Below are 13,186 nucleotides of genomic sequence, written 5' to 3'. Positions count from 1 at the left end.
GACAGCACATCGGCACGCACAGGATACTTTTCTTGTAATTATAATTTCGTACTGAATACGTCCTATTGTTCATGTTGTCTACTTTGGTTATGTGACTGAAATAAGCTTATCATGATGTTTTAAAAATAAACCGACAAATGAATGCGACATAGACGAACTATTCCTGGTTTATTTGTTGGGTTATCTGGTGACAGCTAGGAGCATGTAGGTGACTGTGTCGATGCCTTGTGAAAATAACTCAAACGTAAATAAGTTGATAGGCTGTGTGTGGTTGAATACAAGATGTTCTCGTCAGTTTTAAAAAGTTGGACATATATCGCTATATTCGGATATACTTGAGAAGGGTCTGGGATTATTCTTCCATTCAGCTTTTTAGTGAAATGTAGCCACGGGTAAGATATTTGTGTCACAAGTTAAGCGTGAGGTTGGCTGTGTTAGCTGTGGCTAAGTGTGATAGAACCAGTTTAATTTGTGATTACACTTAGAAAAACGTCTGAAATACGATGGTATTTCCATCATCACTACAATGTGTTATTCACTACTCGGAACCACAGTCATTGCTTAGAACCAATGTAGATTTTAGCCTACATGGTCAAATTCGAGTATGAAGATTGAATGATAGTAGGCTATTGTTACTTGCTGTAGTTTGGTCTGGCTTTGAGAGACTAGGTAAGTGTAGAAAACAAATGATCAGGGGCGTGCAGTCTTTCTTAAAAGGATGCTATTTTACACATTTGTGGGTTTTAATCATATGGTTTAAGGGGTTCGGAGAGCGATAGTTGAAGCGAGATATGGTGACAGTTAGGCATAGCCTACGACGCGACGGAGTGTTGATATTCTTTCTGTTTGCTTACTGACAGTAGTGCGCATTGAGGTGTGTATTTTTGTTTGAGGAGTAGCCTATATTTGTAATGACAGTGACAGTGTGGTTCATGTAGGCCTGTATCTGTTATTTTGCTTTGTTGTAGGCCTATTTATTAGTCTGTGTGAGTGAACAGGTGAGCGTAAACAGTGGTGCTAGTAGGAAATGATGTGCAGGAGATACTGTAGGTGAGCCAGGTAGAGGTAGGTGCAGAGAGAGGTGAAAGCATAAGACACAAGTCTAATATTTGAGTTTAATTCAGACGTTTTGCTGGACACTGGAGTGGATCTAGAGTGCTTGAGTTTCTGCGTGCAGTCTGTGGAAGTTCTACCACACTGGGAGTAGCCTACTGTTCTTTTACTGACACTATTTCTGCACTGCTTGTGTTCAATAAAATCTCGTTTTAATGATCATTGTTGTTGTCTTTTCTTTTGTGATGCTCGTCTCTACAGAGCTTGTATTGCATATTTGAACTTTGATTTGAAACACTGTATGTGAAAAGGGTAAATAATAGATCATCATAAAACGTTGCCAGTTGATTACTTAGATTAAAAAAATAGATTTTATGTATTACAATTTTTACAGAAATGTTTGAATGGATATTCAACTTTGCTATAGGCCTTTATACATGCATTTTCTAGGCTACATGTAGCCTATTTCCAGAATAAATGTATCATAAATCATACAACTAACAACATAAAGAATTATTCTGTAGGCCTAATAAACTCCAGAATAGTGCTAAGAATTTGAGGTGTACAAGTGAATGTTATCGAAAAAGAAAATAACTAGGCCTAATGTTGAGATAATGTCCGTCAAAGATGGGAGAAATATACAGATGCAAACAGACAAGGATTAGTCAAAGAAACACCTTGTAGCCTACATTTTGGACCGTTTATTTGTACTACACTATTCTGCAATTTGCTCATATTTGACAATTGTACTTTTATACTTCATTATTTGCCTATGTAAATATGGCAATACTAGCACCGTGCAACTTCGTCCGACTTAGTGGCGCACCGTGTAAAATTCGGCCTGTGTAGTTTATTATGAATGAGTAGATAAGATCGCTGGTTCGACTCCGCCACGAATTAGTTTTCTTTCCCCCCGCGCAGAAGACAACAAATTGTATATGTACTTTGGGACCAAAGGTAATGATCCTGCAAACGGTTTATAGCATCATGTTTTAAAATAAATCGATAAATGAATGCAAAGAGAGACCAGAGAGAGACGATGTTTTGAATAGGTTTATTTCCGGGTTTTTAGACAAGGGGTCCTAACTAGACACGCCTACGAAACATCTGCAAATGCCACCAGCTACCCTGATCACCAGTTGCCCTGACACACCGGCACTGGCAGCGGACGTAGCGCGTCCTGTGGTCACCGCTCCTAGTTTGAAAACCCAGCGTAACACCACACACGGCAGCGATCGGTTGCAAGTAGGCTAGCAGACATATCCAGCAATACAATTAGCAATGAGCCAACCATAGGCCCTACCTTTCATAAGTTGCTGTCTGATTGGAAGTGTTGCACAGATCGTCTATCCAGCTGGGTCAGAGCGGCTAGCTGCGGTGTTGTTCGACCCAGCTTCACAATGTCCAGCTTTTCTTAAAAGGTCCTTTTCTCAATAAAAAAACTTCCCCAGTAAGTTGTCCATTAAATCCACTCCTTCTCCTCTGTAATCCACTGTGTGTTTCGACAAAGTCTCATCTAAAAGATCTAATCAAAAATAGAAGAGATCTAACATACTGCCTTCTATGCATGGACAGTAAGCTAATGTCGGCTAGCTAGCGGTAGTTCAAGTAGGCTACTTTCCCTCTTGACCCTCCCGATTGCGACAAGGCCAGCTAGATGGCCTAGCCGTGTAAAAGGATACGCCCAACTCGGAAAAATAGAAATCTGATTGGTTAAATAACATGTCAATCACAACATCGTCCCCATTAGCGTCAACAGAGAGGGGATTCTCTCGGAATTCTGAAGGCCTTGGCCAGATATTTTTTTACCCGGAGACAGCGCAGGGAAATAATCTGATTGGATAAGAGCTCTACTATATAGCGGCACACCGGAGGCAGCGCAGCTGAAGGAAAAACAATTAAATGACGTATTTAGACTTACGTGAACAAACTCTTTAAAATAGTTGGAATTAATGAAAACATTTTATATATTAAAATGTATAAATGATATATTTAATACAAAATATAATAATTTATTAATAATATATAATTTAGTTTTTCTGAAAGTCTTTAGTCCAGCAGAGAAGGCTTTGCTGGCCCTGGCGGCCCGCCACTGGACTGCCTTCTGATGTTGTGTCTGAGAACCTCAGGTTTCTATCAGGGCCAATAGAAGTAGTGGTAATATTTGTACCTGTATCATTTACTGTCTTGTATTAGTTGCATTACAACAAATAGTGTTTGAATAATGTTTAAAAGTTGAAGCAACAATGAAGCCAGTAATACTAGTGATTCAGTGTTGTGTGGTTTTCTTCTATCCACTAGATGTCACTGTTGTTTATATTTGATGTTAGAGCATCAACAGCATCTAATATGGAAGCAACTCATAATCACTTGATGTTGTGTACCTTATTAAATTGAAAATCCCTAAATGGTCATTTTTGCCTACCACAATGAGAAATACACTGTTTTGATTATTAATCTAAATTAATTAAAGGCAAGTTTATTTATATAGCACAATTCAGACACAAGGCCATTCAAAGTGCTTTACAGGGGCATAACATACATAATGATTAGACATTCGAGCTTGACCCTGGACAGTGACCCCTTGACTAAGACATTTTCTGGGGGTAACATTGTAAGCTGTTGCACTTAGAGTAGCCTAAATTAATTTCTATGTTTTTTGATAAGCTGTTGCACTCTTAGTAAACCTAGGCCTACCTGTATTTTGATAAGCTGTTACACTCTTAGTAAACCCAGGCCTGCCTGTATTTTGATAAGCTGTTGCTTTCTTAGTAAACCTAGGCCTACCTGTATTTTGATAAGCTGTTGCACTCTTAGTAAACCTAGGCCTACCTGTATTTTGATAAGCTGTTGCTTTCTTAGTAAACCTAGGCCTACCTGTATTTTGATAAGCTGTTGCACTCTTAGTAAACCTAGGCCTACCTGTATTTTGATAAGCTGTTGCACTCTTAGTAAACCTAGGCCTACCTGTATTTTGATAAGCTGTTGCACTTAGAGTTCATGTATTTCTATGTATTTTGATAAACTGTTGCACTCTTGAGTAAACCAATAACTATGTATTTTGATAAGCTGTTGAAGAGTTAACCTGTTGTGTTTTCCTGAACTGATAAGATTGTTAAACACTTAAACAACAGGCAGCCTATGTTAATCAAATAGGGATTTTTTTGATAAGTTGTTGAACTCTATTTGATAAAATAAAGACAATATATGCACTCCTATGTCGTTGTAGTGTTTTACAGTATATGTAGCTATTGATGTGATGCTCATCAATTTTAGGCATTTTTTTCTGGCCCCTCATTTTGGATAATTTCCACCAACCGGCCCCCATTCAAAACTAATTGAATAGCCCTGCTCTAGGCCATCCTACCACCCCATGATGTTGTGTCTGAGAACCTCAGGTTTCTATCAGGGCCAATAGAAGTAGTGGTAATATTTGTACCTGTAGCATTTACTGTCTTGTATTAGTTGCATTACAACAAATAGTGTTTGAATAATGTTTAAAAGTTGAAGCAACAATGAAGCCAGTAATACTAGTGATTCAGTGTTGTGTGGTTTTCTTCTATCCACTAGATGTCACTGTTGTTTATATTTGATGTTAGAGCATCAACAGCATCTAATATGGAAGCAACTCATAATTACTTGATGTTGTGTACCTTATTAAATTGAAAATCCCTAAATGGTCATTTTTGCCTACCACAATGAGAAACACACTGTTATTATTATTAATCTAAATTTATTAAAGGCAAGTTTATTTATATAGCACAATTCAGACACAAGGCCATTCAAAGTGCTTTACAGGGGCATGGAATACATCAAGATTAGACATTGGAGCTATTGAGTGAGAACAGCAGCAGATATGAATCTATTCTCTGTGGTTATTAGGATTTATAAAAAAAACTGTTAAAAATAAATGCCCATTGTGTTTTCGAAAGCAGAATCTAAGGTTGGGTTTGGTTCAACGTTAGTGTCCCTTTGGGGAAATTTGGCTCGGGTACAGGGTAAGATTCCCTCATAAAAAGTGGAACTGTTGCTCTGAGTTTAGCTGTGTGTGGGTGGAAGGCCCAGTGGTATAAGGAGCCTATATGTGTGCTTATGTGTGTGTGTGTGTGTGTGTGTGTGTGTGTGTGTGTGTGTGTGTGTGTGTGTGTGTGTGTGTGTGTGTGTGCGTGTGTGTGTGTGTGTGTGTTTGTGTGCGTGTGCGTGTGCGTGTGCGTGTGCGTGTGTGTGTGTGTGAGAGAGAGAGAGTGTAAAGCAGCAGATATGAATCTATTCTCTGTGGTTATTAGGATTCGTAAAAAGAACTGTTAACAGCGAATCAACACTTCCTTTGCTGCAGCAGACGGGCTGTGTGGGTTTCTGCTCTGAAGCTTTCTCACATTAATATCACAATGACAGTTACAACCATCCACTCTGGTTAAACTATCGCTCCAGGAACTTCAGGTGGATTTCAGCGCTCAGTACTCACTGTCTTAACTTTCAATACTAAAGTGTTTACATTTAAAAAAAAATGTACAGGTGAAACTCATAATATTAGAATATCATGGAAAATGAATTAGAATTGAGGCAATAATTCATGCAAAAGGGGCCCAAACCAAGTACTGAGTACATATGCATGATTATACTTCATAGAGGGCCGACATTTCTGTATTTTAAATCCCTTTGTTATTGATTTCATGTAATGTTCAAATTTTCTGAGATTTTGAATCTGGGGTTTTCATAAGCTGTAGGCCAAAATAATCAAAATTATAACAAACAAAGGCATGAAATATCTCACTTTGCATGTAATGAGTCTATATAATATATTAGTTTCACCTTTTAAGTTGAATTACTGAAATAAATTAACTTTTGCATGATATTCAAATTTTTCAAGTTTCATCTGTAAGTAGCAAATTCCAGAATATATTACTCATTAAAAAAAATAGTTTTGTAAAAGATTTTGTAAATCTTTGTCATTGATCAGAGCGTCAGAACACAAACCACAGAGACAAACAAGTCAAACAAACAATGAGCAGAACTAGAGCGTCCATGTTGGTTCAGCTCAGTGACCACAGTGTCATCAGCGTAGAGTTTAACTTCCACACTGACACATTTATAAAAGTGTCTCAGCCCTGAACCTGGTGGGACACACACACCCACTGACTGGTATATAATGTCTATATGTTCCTGTCTGCTTCTCTTCTCTTGGCTTTGTTGTCCTTGTTTAGCTGTTTTCTCTATCTGCATACCTTCATGCGTAGTTGTACTTTGCACTGTGTGAAAGTAAACTGAGATCTACTAACAACCAGAGACAAACTACGTGTAGGTGTCATCATACACGGCCAATGGAGACAGTGTGATTTTTTTAGTTTATTGAGAATGTAACACTGAAAGAATTGAACAAACCTGCTTAACTCATTATAATAATGTATTAGAAATAAACTCAAGAACAGAAATAATACAATCAACGAAGAAATATCGAAGAGACAGCTAATGATGAAGTCATGATTATGAGTAGAAAATGAAACTATAGTATCACAATATCACTGTGAACAACATGATATACATTTAGTCACTATGAATATAAGTGTGTTCATACGATTTATATCTTTAAGTTGACAGTATTTCAGCTCAGTATAAAACATATATTTTACAACCAAACACGAGACTTTTTAAAAAGCTGATCAAAGTGATAAATGAGATGAATGGATGAGATTTGATGGTGAGGAAAGGTGAAGCAGAAAACAGTCAGTCAGCCAGTGTGCCGTTGGTGGACGGTCCCATGTTTCTGAAGATCATCATCAGAGAGAGTCCACAGCAGTACACCAGACTCTTCACTATCAGCAGCGTGTACAGCAGCACCAGCAGCTTCACCCTGCACTCAGTCTGGAAGGAGGAATCTAGTGGAAGGAGAGGGGGAAGAGATGGAGGGAGAGATGGAGGGAGAGATGGAGGGAGAGATGGAGGGAGAGATGGTGGAAATGTTGGTGGAATCGTTGTCGGTTGGAGAGCTGGATCTTCTGAAATAGAAAAGGAGTCAAAACGAAATGTCAGTCCTCTGCTCCACTTCAAGCTGAACACAGTTCTGTAAACGTTCTGACTGAGTCTTCATTACCTTGTTCTGTTTGGGCCTTCACTGTGCCGCTCTCATGCTCCACAGAGCAGCTGTATTTATAGGTTATTCTTTCTTGCCGATTGATCCTTAAGATGGAGGCAGTGCAGCCCCACCCTCCCTGATGAGCGGTCACCTTCTCCACAGCTCCATTCTCCTTCTGTCTTTCCCAGGAGAACTTGACCAGAGGAGGAAACATGTCTGAGGCCAGACACAGCAGGGAGCTCTGGCTGGATGCTGCTGGGTACACGCTCACCACGGGCTTCACCACCTGCTCATCTAAAACATCACAGACACATTCACACAGTCAGCAGTTCATTTTAATTGCAGCCTTTCTACATCACTGTCTAAATGTTTCAATTGATTTGTCTCCTTATCAGCTTGTTGTGTATTTGATGTATTCTCTACAGTATAAATAAAAGTTAAATGAAAAATGAAATGTCATATAGTCAAGTTTCACTAAGTCAATCTTGAGGACAGCGTAAGGTGTGCATTAATGTAGCGTCAACAGCCACCATCCACAGATTAACACACAGTCTTAATAGGCTGCATTCGAGGAGCCCAGATGTACCAGGGGCCTTGGATTGGCCTTCTACTTCTGGTTGTCCATTAAAAACTTTACAATAAGGGTACATTAAATAACTGTTACTTAATGCTTAGTAAAAGCTTAGCAAAGCATTAGTTAACTAAGCTTATTACATGGCACTTTGAGAATCCTATGTAAATCACAACATTCTACAGGTCTGTTATTTCCAGCAAGACAGACCGCTGTCAAGGGTATAATGACCGTTGCTAAGGACCTACGTCATAGTTTTGATGGATAGACGTCCACAAACAGGGCTGCTACTCGTTCAGAAAACAAAGGAATATTTTTTCAACAGGGAACACAGGAGAGCAGGGAACACAGGAGTCATGGTTAATGTCCGACAGGACTCCAGTCAAGATGACGTTAATACGTTTGGCCGCATATTGACAGTTAGCCTATAGTAACTTCAGGCTGCAGCCCGCAATGTAAATGTTCCGCAGTCATTTTCTCCGTGAATTGTGTTATTTATGTTGGGGGATAATGCTTTGTTAGCTAGATGGAGCTCTTGTTAAACATATTGGCTGATTAGAATTATTATTTCTAGAGTGTGCGAGTCTTGAGTTGTGTTAGCAAAACAGTAGCTCTGTGGCTAACAGCTGAGCCGTAGCCTTCAGTCAGCTGAAGCAGACAGTCTAGCGGGGCGAGCAGACTATTCCCCCGTTACTAGGTCGTATCCTTGGTCGTTCCTATTTACTGGCGTACTGAACAACGTTTTAATTACATAATAACCTAGTGGGTTTGCAATGATTATTCCAGTTATTAGACAAGGTCTCAGGGTTGCTGGGGAAACAAGTTGTTTTTTGTTAAACTCTTCTAGGTTGGCCGCAGCTTGACATAGTAACCGTTGCTACTGAGTGAGTTCCGACCGTGTAGCGGACTGTTTTTGGCTGTTAAAACAACATCTTCAAGCTGAACAAGACTCCTGCTTCAGCTTGTCGGTCATTATTTCTAGCAAGTGACCCGTTCGCTATACTTTATCCCTTACATAGTTAATGCTTAAACAATCATTGACTAACCATTAATAACTAAGCATTGACAGTTACCAGAATAATTAACAATGTTATAAACCTTTTTAGTGTGACCCATTATTATTGTTTACATTTTCTATCTTCACACAGAATGCTTTTGTCATTTTAATAATTTAAATATTCATGACATGTTATATTACTTATTTAATTATATATTACTTACCACCATAAACTTTACTCTATGAACACAAATCAATACATAACTTATTTCACAACTTTGTTCTAACAATTTGAACTTAAATACAGAAATTACAATGATACATTTAGAAATGTATATGTGTGTGTTATATATTAAAAATGTAAGATATTTTTCATTCAACTTAATCAAATATAAATGATAATTTACCTTTACATAGAAAACTATTTTGATTAATACAATGTGTAACATTTATCGTTAAATGCTTTACTCGTTAATTTTGACACACATCAATTGATCAATCAATTTGTAACAATTTTAGATCTTTCATTAAACTTTCCACATTGGACAGAAGTCATATACAGTACATCTAGACACATTTAATTTAATTTAATTTAACCTTTTTTATACTCCAGAGATCAATTGAGGGGTGAGCCTCATTTGTAATGATTTTGAGTCAATACATGTATTTATTATACATGTTATATAATAAAATATAAAACATGAAATTGTATTTATATTTATATTAAATGTGTTTACATGTGTGTTTGCCATTATATATCATCCTGTATCAAATATAGAAATATCTAAATGCATTAATTGTATTCATTGTAAAATCCTATTCAGTATCTTACTTCATGTATAAATATATCTCGTAGACACATGTATCATCATATAAAATAGACAAAAGATAATGCTGACCATTCAACAATAATTGTAATAATTTGTCTCATTAAAGTTATGCTCCTTTCCAAATACTTTTAGTGAAATGTAAATCATGTTTAATATCGTCATTCTTTTCTCCAAAAAACAAGATGGTGCTGAATATATGAGGGGAGCAAATACTGTAATTTGGGTCAAATATCACACTTTTTCTCTAAGAATCAGTTTGATGAGAAATAATAACTGAAGTTGTGCAGTGAGATGTACACATCTTTTTAGGAATGATCAACCGTTTTCAACAGTTCCATGGCTGCAATAATAATGACAAAACTAACATGTAAAGTCTGAAGCAACAGCAACTGAATAAAAACCACTTATTCATAAAACAACTGAATGAAATAAATCTTTATTCTTACCTGTTACAAACAGTTTAGTTCCAGAGCCAAAGATGTAGTAGATCCAGCTTGTTCCTTCCCACAGTGAAAACCACTGATACAAAAACCTGTCTGCTGCTGAATGTGTCAGCTGAGGTGAACCAGTCCAAGTTATGAGCCAGGATCATGTTACAGCTGCATGATGTTTATCTGATGTTTATGTTGTTTATTTTGTCAAGTGTTTGATGGAAAGTTTATCGAGAATTAGAGGCTGAAATATCCTTTGTTCTATGTTTAAAGCATAATGTAGCCCCTTTACCCCAACAATATAGAGGGCAGGGCCCTAGGTTCTCTAACCCAACTTGTTTACTTCAATTATAGTTTGGATTCCCTATATTAATTCATACATATGCTAACAGCACCCTTAATTACTCCTGATTGACAGCTATAATGGCCCATGATGTACGGAGTTCTGGGAACAAACTCAGCGTCCTAATAACCTGCTGCTGGATAAAGTCCTGAGCTGACATGTGTCCAACATTAGTCTTAAATATATTTAAGTGAAATGATGTGGTGAAAACAAAAAGAGCTTCTAGAAGTGTTTTCCTTCAGAGCAGAAACAGACTGTTTTCAAGCAGCAGAACAAAACAGACTATATACTGTATTCATCAAGACCATTATGATACACAACATTTTTAGAATTATGAAAAATGAATTATGATTATTATTTTAGCCTCATTTGTGCTTGTATTTCCTCCTTTGTCTTCACTGTGTCAAACAACTACAAACCTGCTGGAAAATATGTTCAAAATATCAATAAATAGAAGCTGAACTAAATCCCTCAGCTCAGAGTGTTTGTGACTGTGAGGTGAAACCTGTGAACCTGGTCTGTGGTTCACTGCTCTCTTCCTGTCACTAACACTGTTTGACGTCTGTTGGTTTTTGTACAGGCTGCAGGGATAATTTCTCACTGTGGGGAGGATAATACCAACAGTAGCAGTAGTAGGAGGCTGAATGGAGGAGTTTAGCTTTCTGGATCTTTAACTCAACGCGGCTCCGGTTCCCCACAGCTGAGAAATCATCTTTCTGAGGATGATTGTAGTTTGAATAGACTTCACCATTACTCCTGTCAATACGCAGCATCCTTCTGAATGTTTCTGTGTCTTTCTTCTGGTACCAGTGTACATAACTATCATCACACTGGTTAAAGCCTCTACAGCTGATGGAGACTGTTTCACCAACTCTCCTGGTCACTGTTATGTCCTGAATCAGTTCTGCTGCCATGGTAACTAGCGCTGTAGAGAAACATAATCAGAATCAGAAATACTTTCCATCTTAAAATAAAAAACACACATAGAAAAACAAACTAAGGAATATGTGCTAAATAAAACCACACTTAGAAGATATATAAGTGTAAAGAATATGTGCTTTATGCCACAAGGTAAAGCCAACAATACAAATCAAACAATATAAGAATAAGAAGTAAATAAGTATGAATGAAACAGTGGGACAGATAGATGGAGGTCAGTGTGACAGTGTTTTGTTAAAGGTTGAGTGTGCTGGCTCCTGATTGGCTGGAAACCCTCACCTGAACACAGACAGCACAGAGCAGCAGCTTGGAGGAAAAGCATTTTGTGCAGTGGAGTTTCCTCTGGTGAACCTGGGGAGAAGTGGCGCTCTGACGCAGCCGAGGCCAAACCAGGACGAGCTGTGAGACGAGACGAGGGCCACGTGGTTTCTAACGGGTCCTCAGATCTCCCATCAGCCCCTGGGGCGGACAGATAAGACTGCTGCTGCTGCTGCTGCTGGTGGTGATTGACAGCTCAGAGGAAGCTGCTCTGTGGTTTTCTGCTGAGGTTGAGGTTTTAAAGAGAGACAGGAATAATGTTTTTTCTGTTTAGTTTTACATGCAGTTACTTTACACATGCAATTCATCATATGGCGCTATGTACAGGTGTGTCTAAAAACATTGAATATCATGGAAAATGTCATTTAAAAAAGAATGTGAAATATATCAGGCCTTTGTTTTGTTTTAATTGAGATGATTACGTCTTACAGCTTGTGATTTCTTCTTAAATATCTAAATTTCTCTGAACAGATTTAATGAGAAGTTCGGGGTGTAATTTAAATCCAAAAATACAACTCAATAAAACTCCTGAATTGTGTGAAATGTCCCTTTAGATTTCGACCACCCCACAGCACTGAGACTGCTCTTGTTAAGGTCCTCAAACCAGGACGAGCTGTGAGACGAGATGTGATGCTGGTGGTGATTGACAGCTCAGAGGAAGCCGTTGAGTGGTTTCCGTTGAGTCTGAGGTTTAAATGAGCAACAGTACACAGTCACTCTAGAGACCAAAGAGAGCATTAGTTTTTATTGACACTAATATCTCTTTGCATTTTTTTAAAAGGAACATTTTGTCAATAAAACCTTTTGAAAGGTATAATGTGTCTTCAGTCTGTTTGTGCTGAAATATATTTATTCTCACTGTAAACTACAATAGAACTCAAAATAAAATACTAATAACCCTACTTCTGCTTCCAGTGCATTGTAAACCATTACTCACGCAGGCAAAGTAAAAACCAACAACAAGAAAATGAAATGAGTATACTCCGAGAGTAGTATCAAATAAAATTATGTTAAAAAGCTAATATGTGGGCGCCTTTAGCTCAGTTGGTAAGGCGTCCCCCTCCCGGGCCGGGCCCAGCAGCAGACCCGGGTTCGATTCCCACCCGCGGTCGTTCTCTGCATGTCACTCCCCTCTCTGCCCCATTTCACCTCTGTCTCTCTGCACTGTCAATAAAGCATTAAAAAAAATGCCAAAAAAATATCTTAAAAAAAAAAAAAAAGCCAATATGTTTTTACCTACATTGTTTGGGTCCAATCTAATTATTTTGGTACATTTACAGTAAGTAAACAAATATAAAGCCTATAGAGTATATAGAGTTGCTTTTGTTTAAAATATTCTAATATCAATTTTAATTTTACAGCTTCTAATTAGGAAACAGTGAATTATTATTAAAACGTAACAAATAATGTAATAATAACAACATAATAAAATAAATAAATAATAATTTCACCTAATATATAAGAAGGTAAATATGTGTTCATTAAAACGGGTATTAAATAAAGTATTTGACAATTCACTGATTTAAATCAAATGAAATATAGAAGTCACTCGATTTGTTTTGTTTCTTTTCATAGCTGTTTTCAAGACAAAACGACATCCTGACAGAGAAACCAAATGTAACTCTGCTACA

The 13,186-nt window shown here is 37.6% G+C and overlaps 1 protein-coding gene across 1 annotated transcript; it reads right to left on the bottom strand.

The window, feature by feature from the left end:
* Positions 1-6,698: 6,698 nt before the first annotated feature.
* LOC307255499 (immunoglobulin lambda-1 light chain-like) lies at positions 6,699-11,212 on the bottom strand (the record flags this gene model as incomplete). The annotated part of the gene is made up of 4 exons (XM_080034185.1): positions 6,699-7,049; positions 7,145-7,420; positions 9,971-10,079; positions 10,877-11,212. The coding sequence occupies 4 exons, from the start codon at positions 11,210-11,212 to the stop codon at positions 6,778-6,780; spliced, it is 993 nt and encodes a 330-aa protein (XP_079890311.1). The 3' UTR covers positions 6,699-6,777.
* Positions 11,213-13,186: the final 1,974 nt, after the last annotated feature.

Source organism: Ammodytes marinus, assembly GCF_949987685.1.
Source record: "Ammodytes marinus genome assembly, chromosome: 9".
NCBI lineage: Eukaryota > Metazoa > Chordata > Actinopteri > Uranoscopiformes > Ammodytidae > Ammodytes > Ammodytes marinus.
Note: the sequence above shows the minus strand (reverse complement) of the source record. Positions and strands in the feature narration are given on the sequence as shown.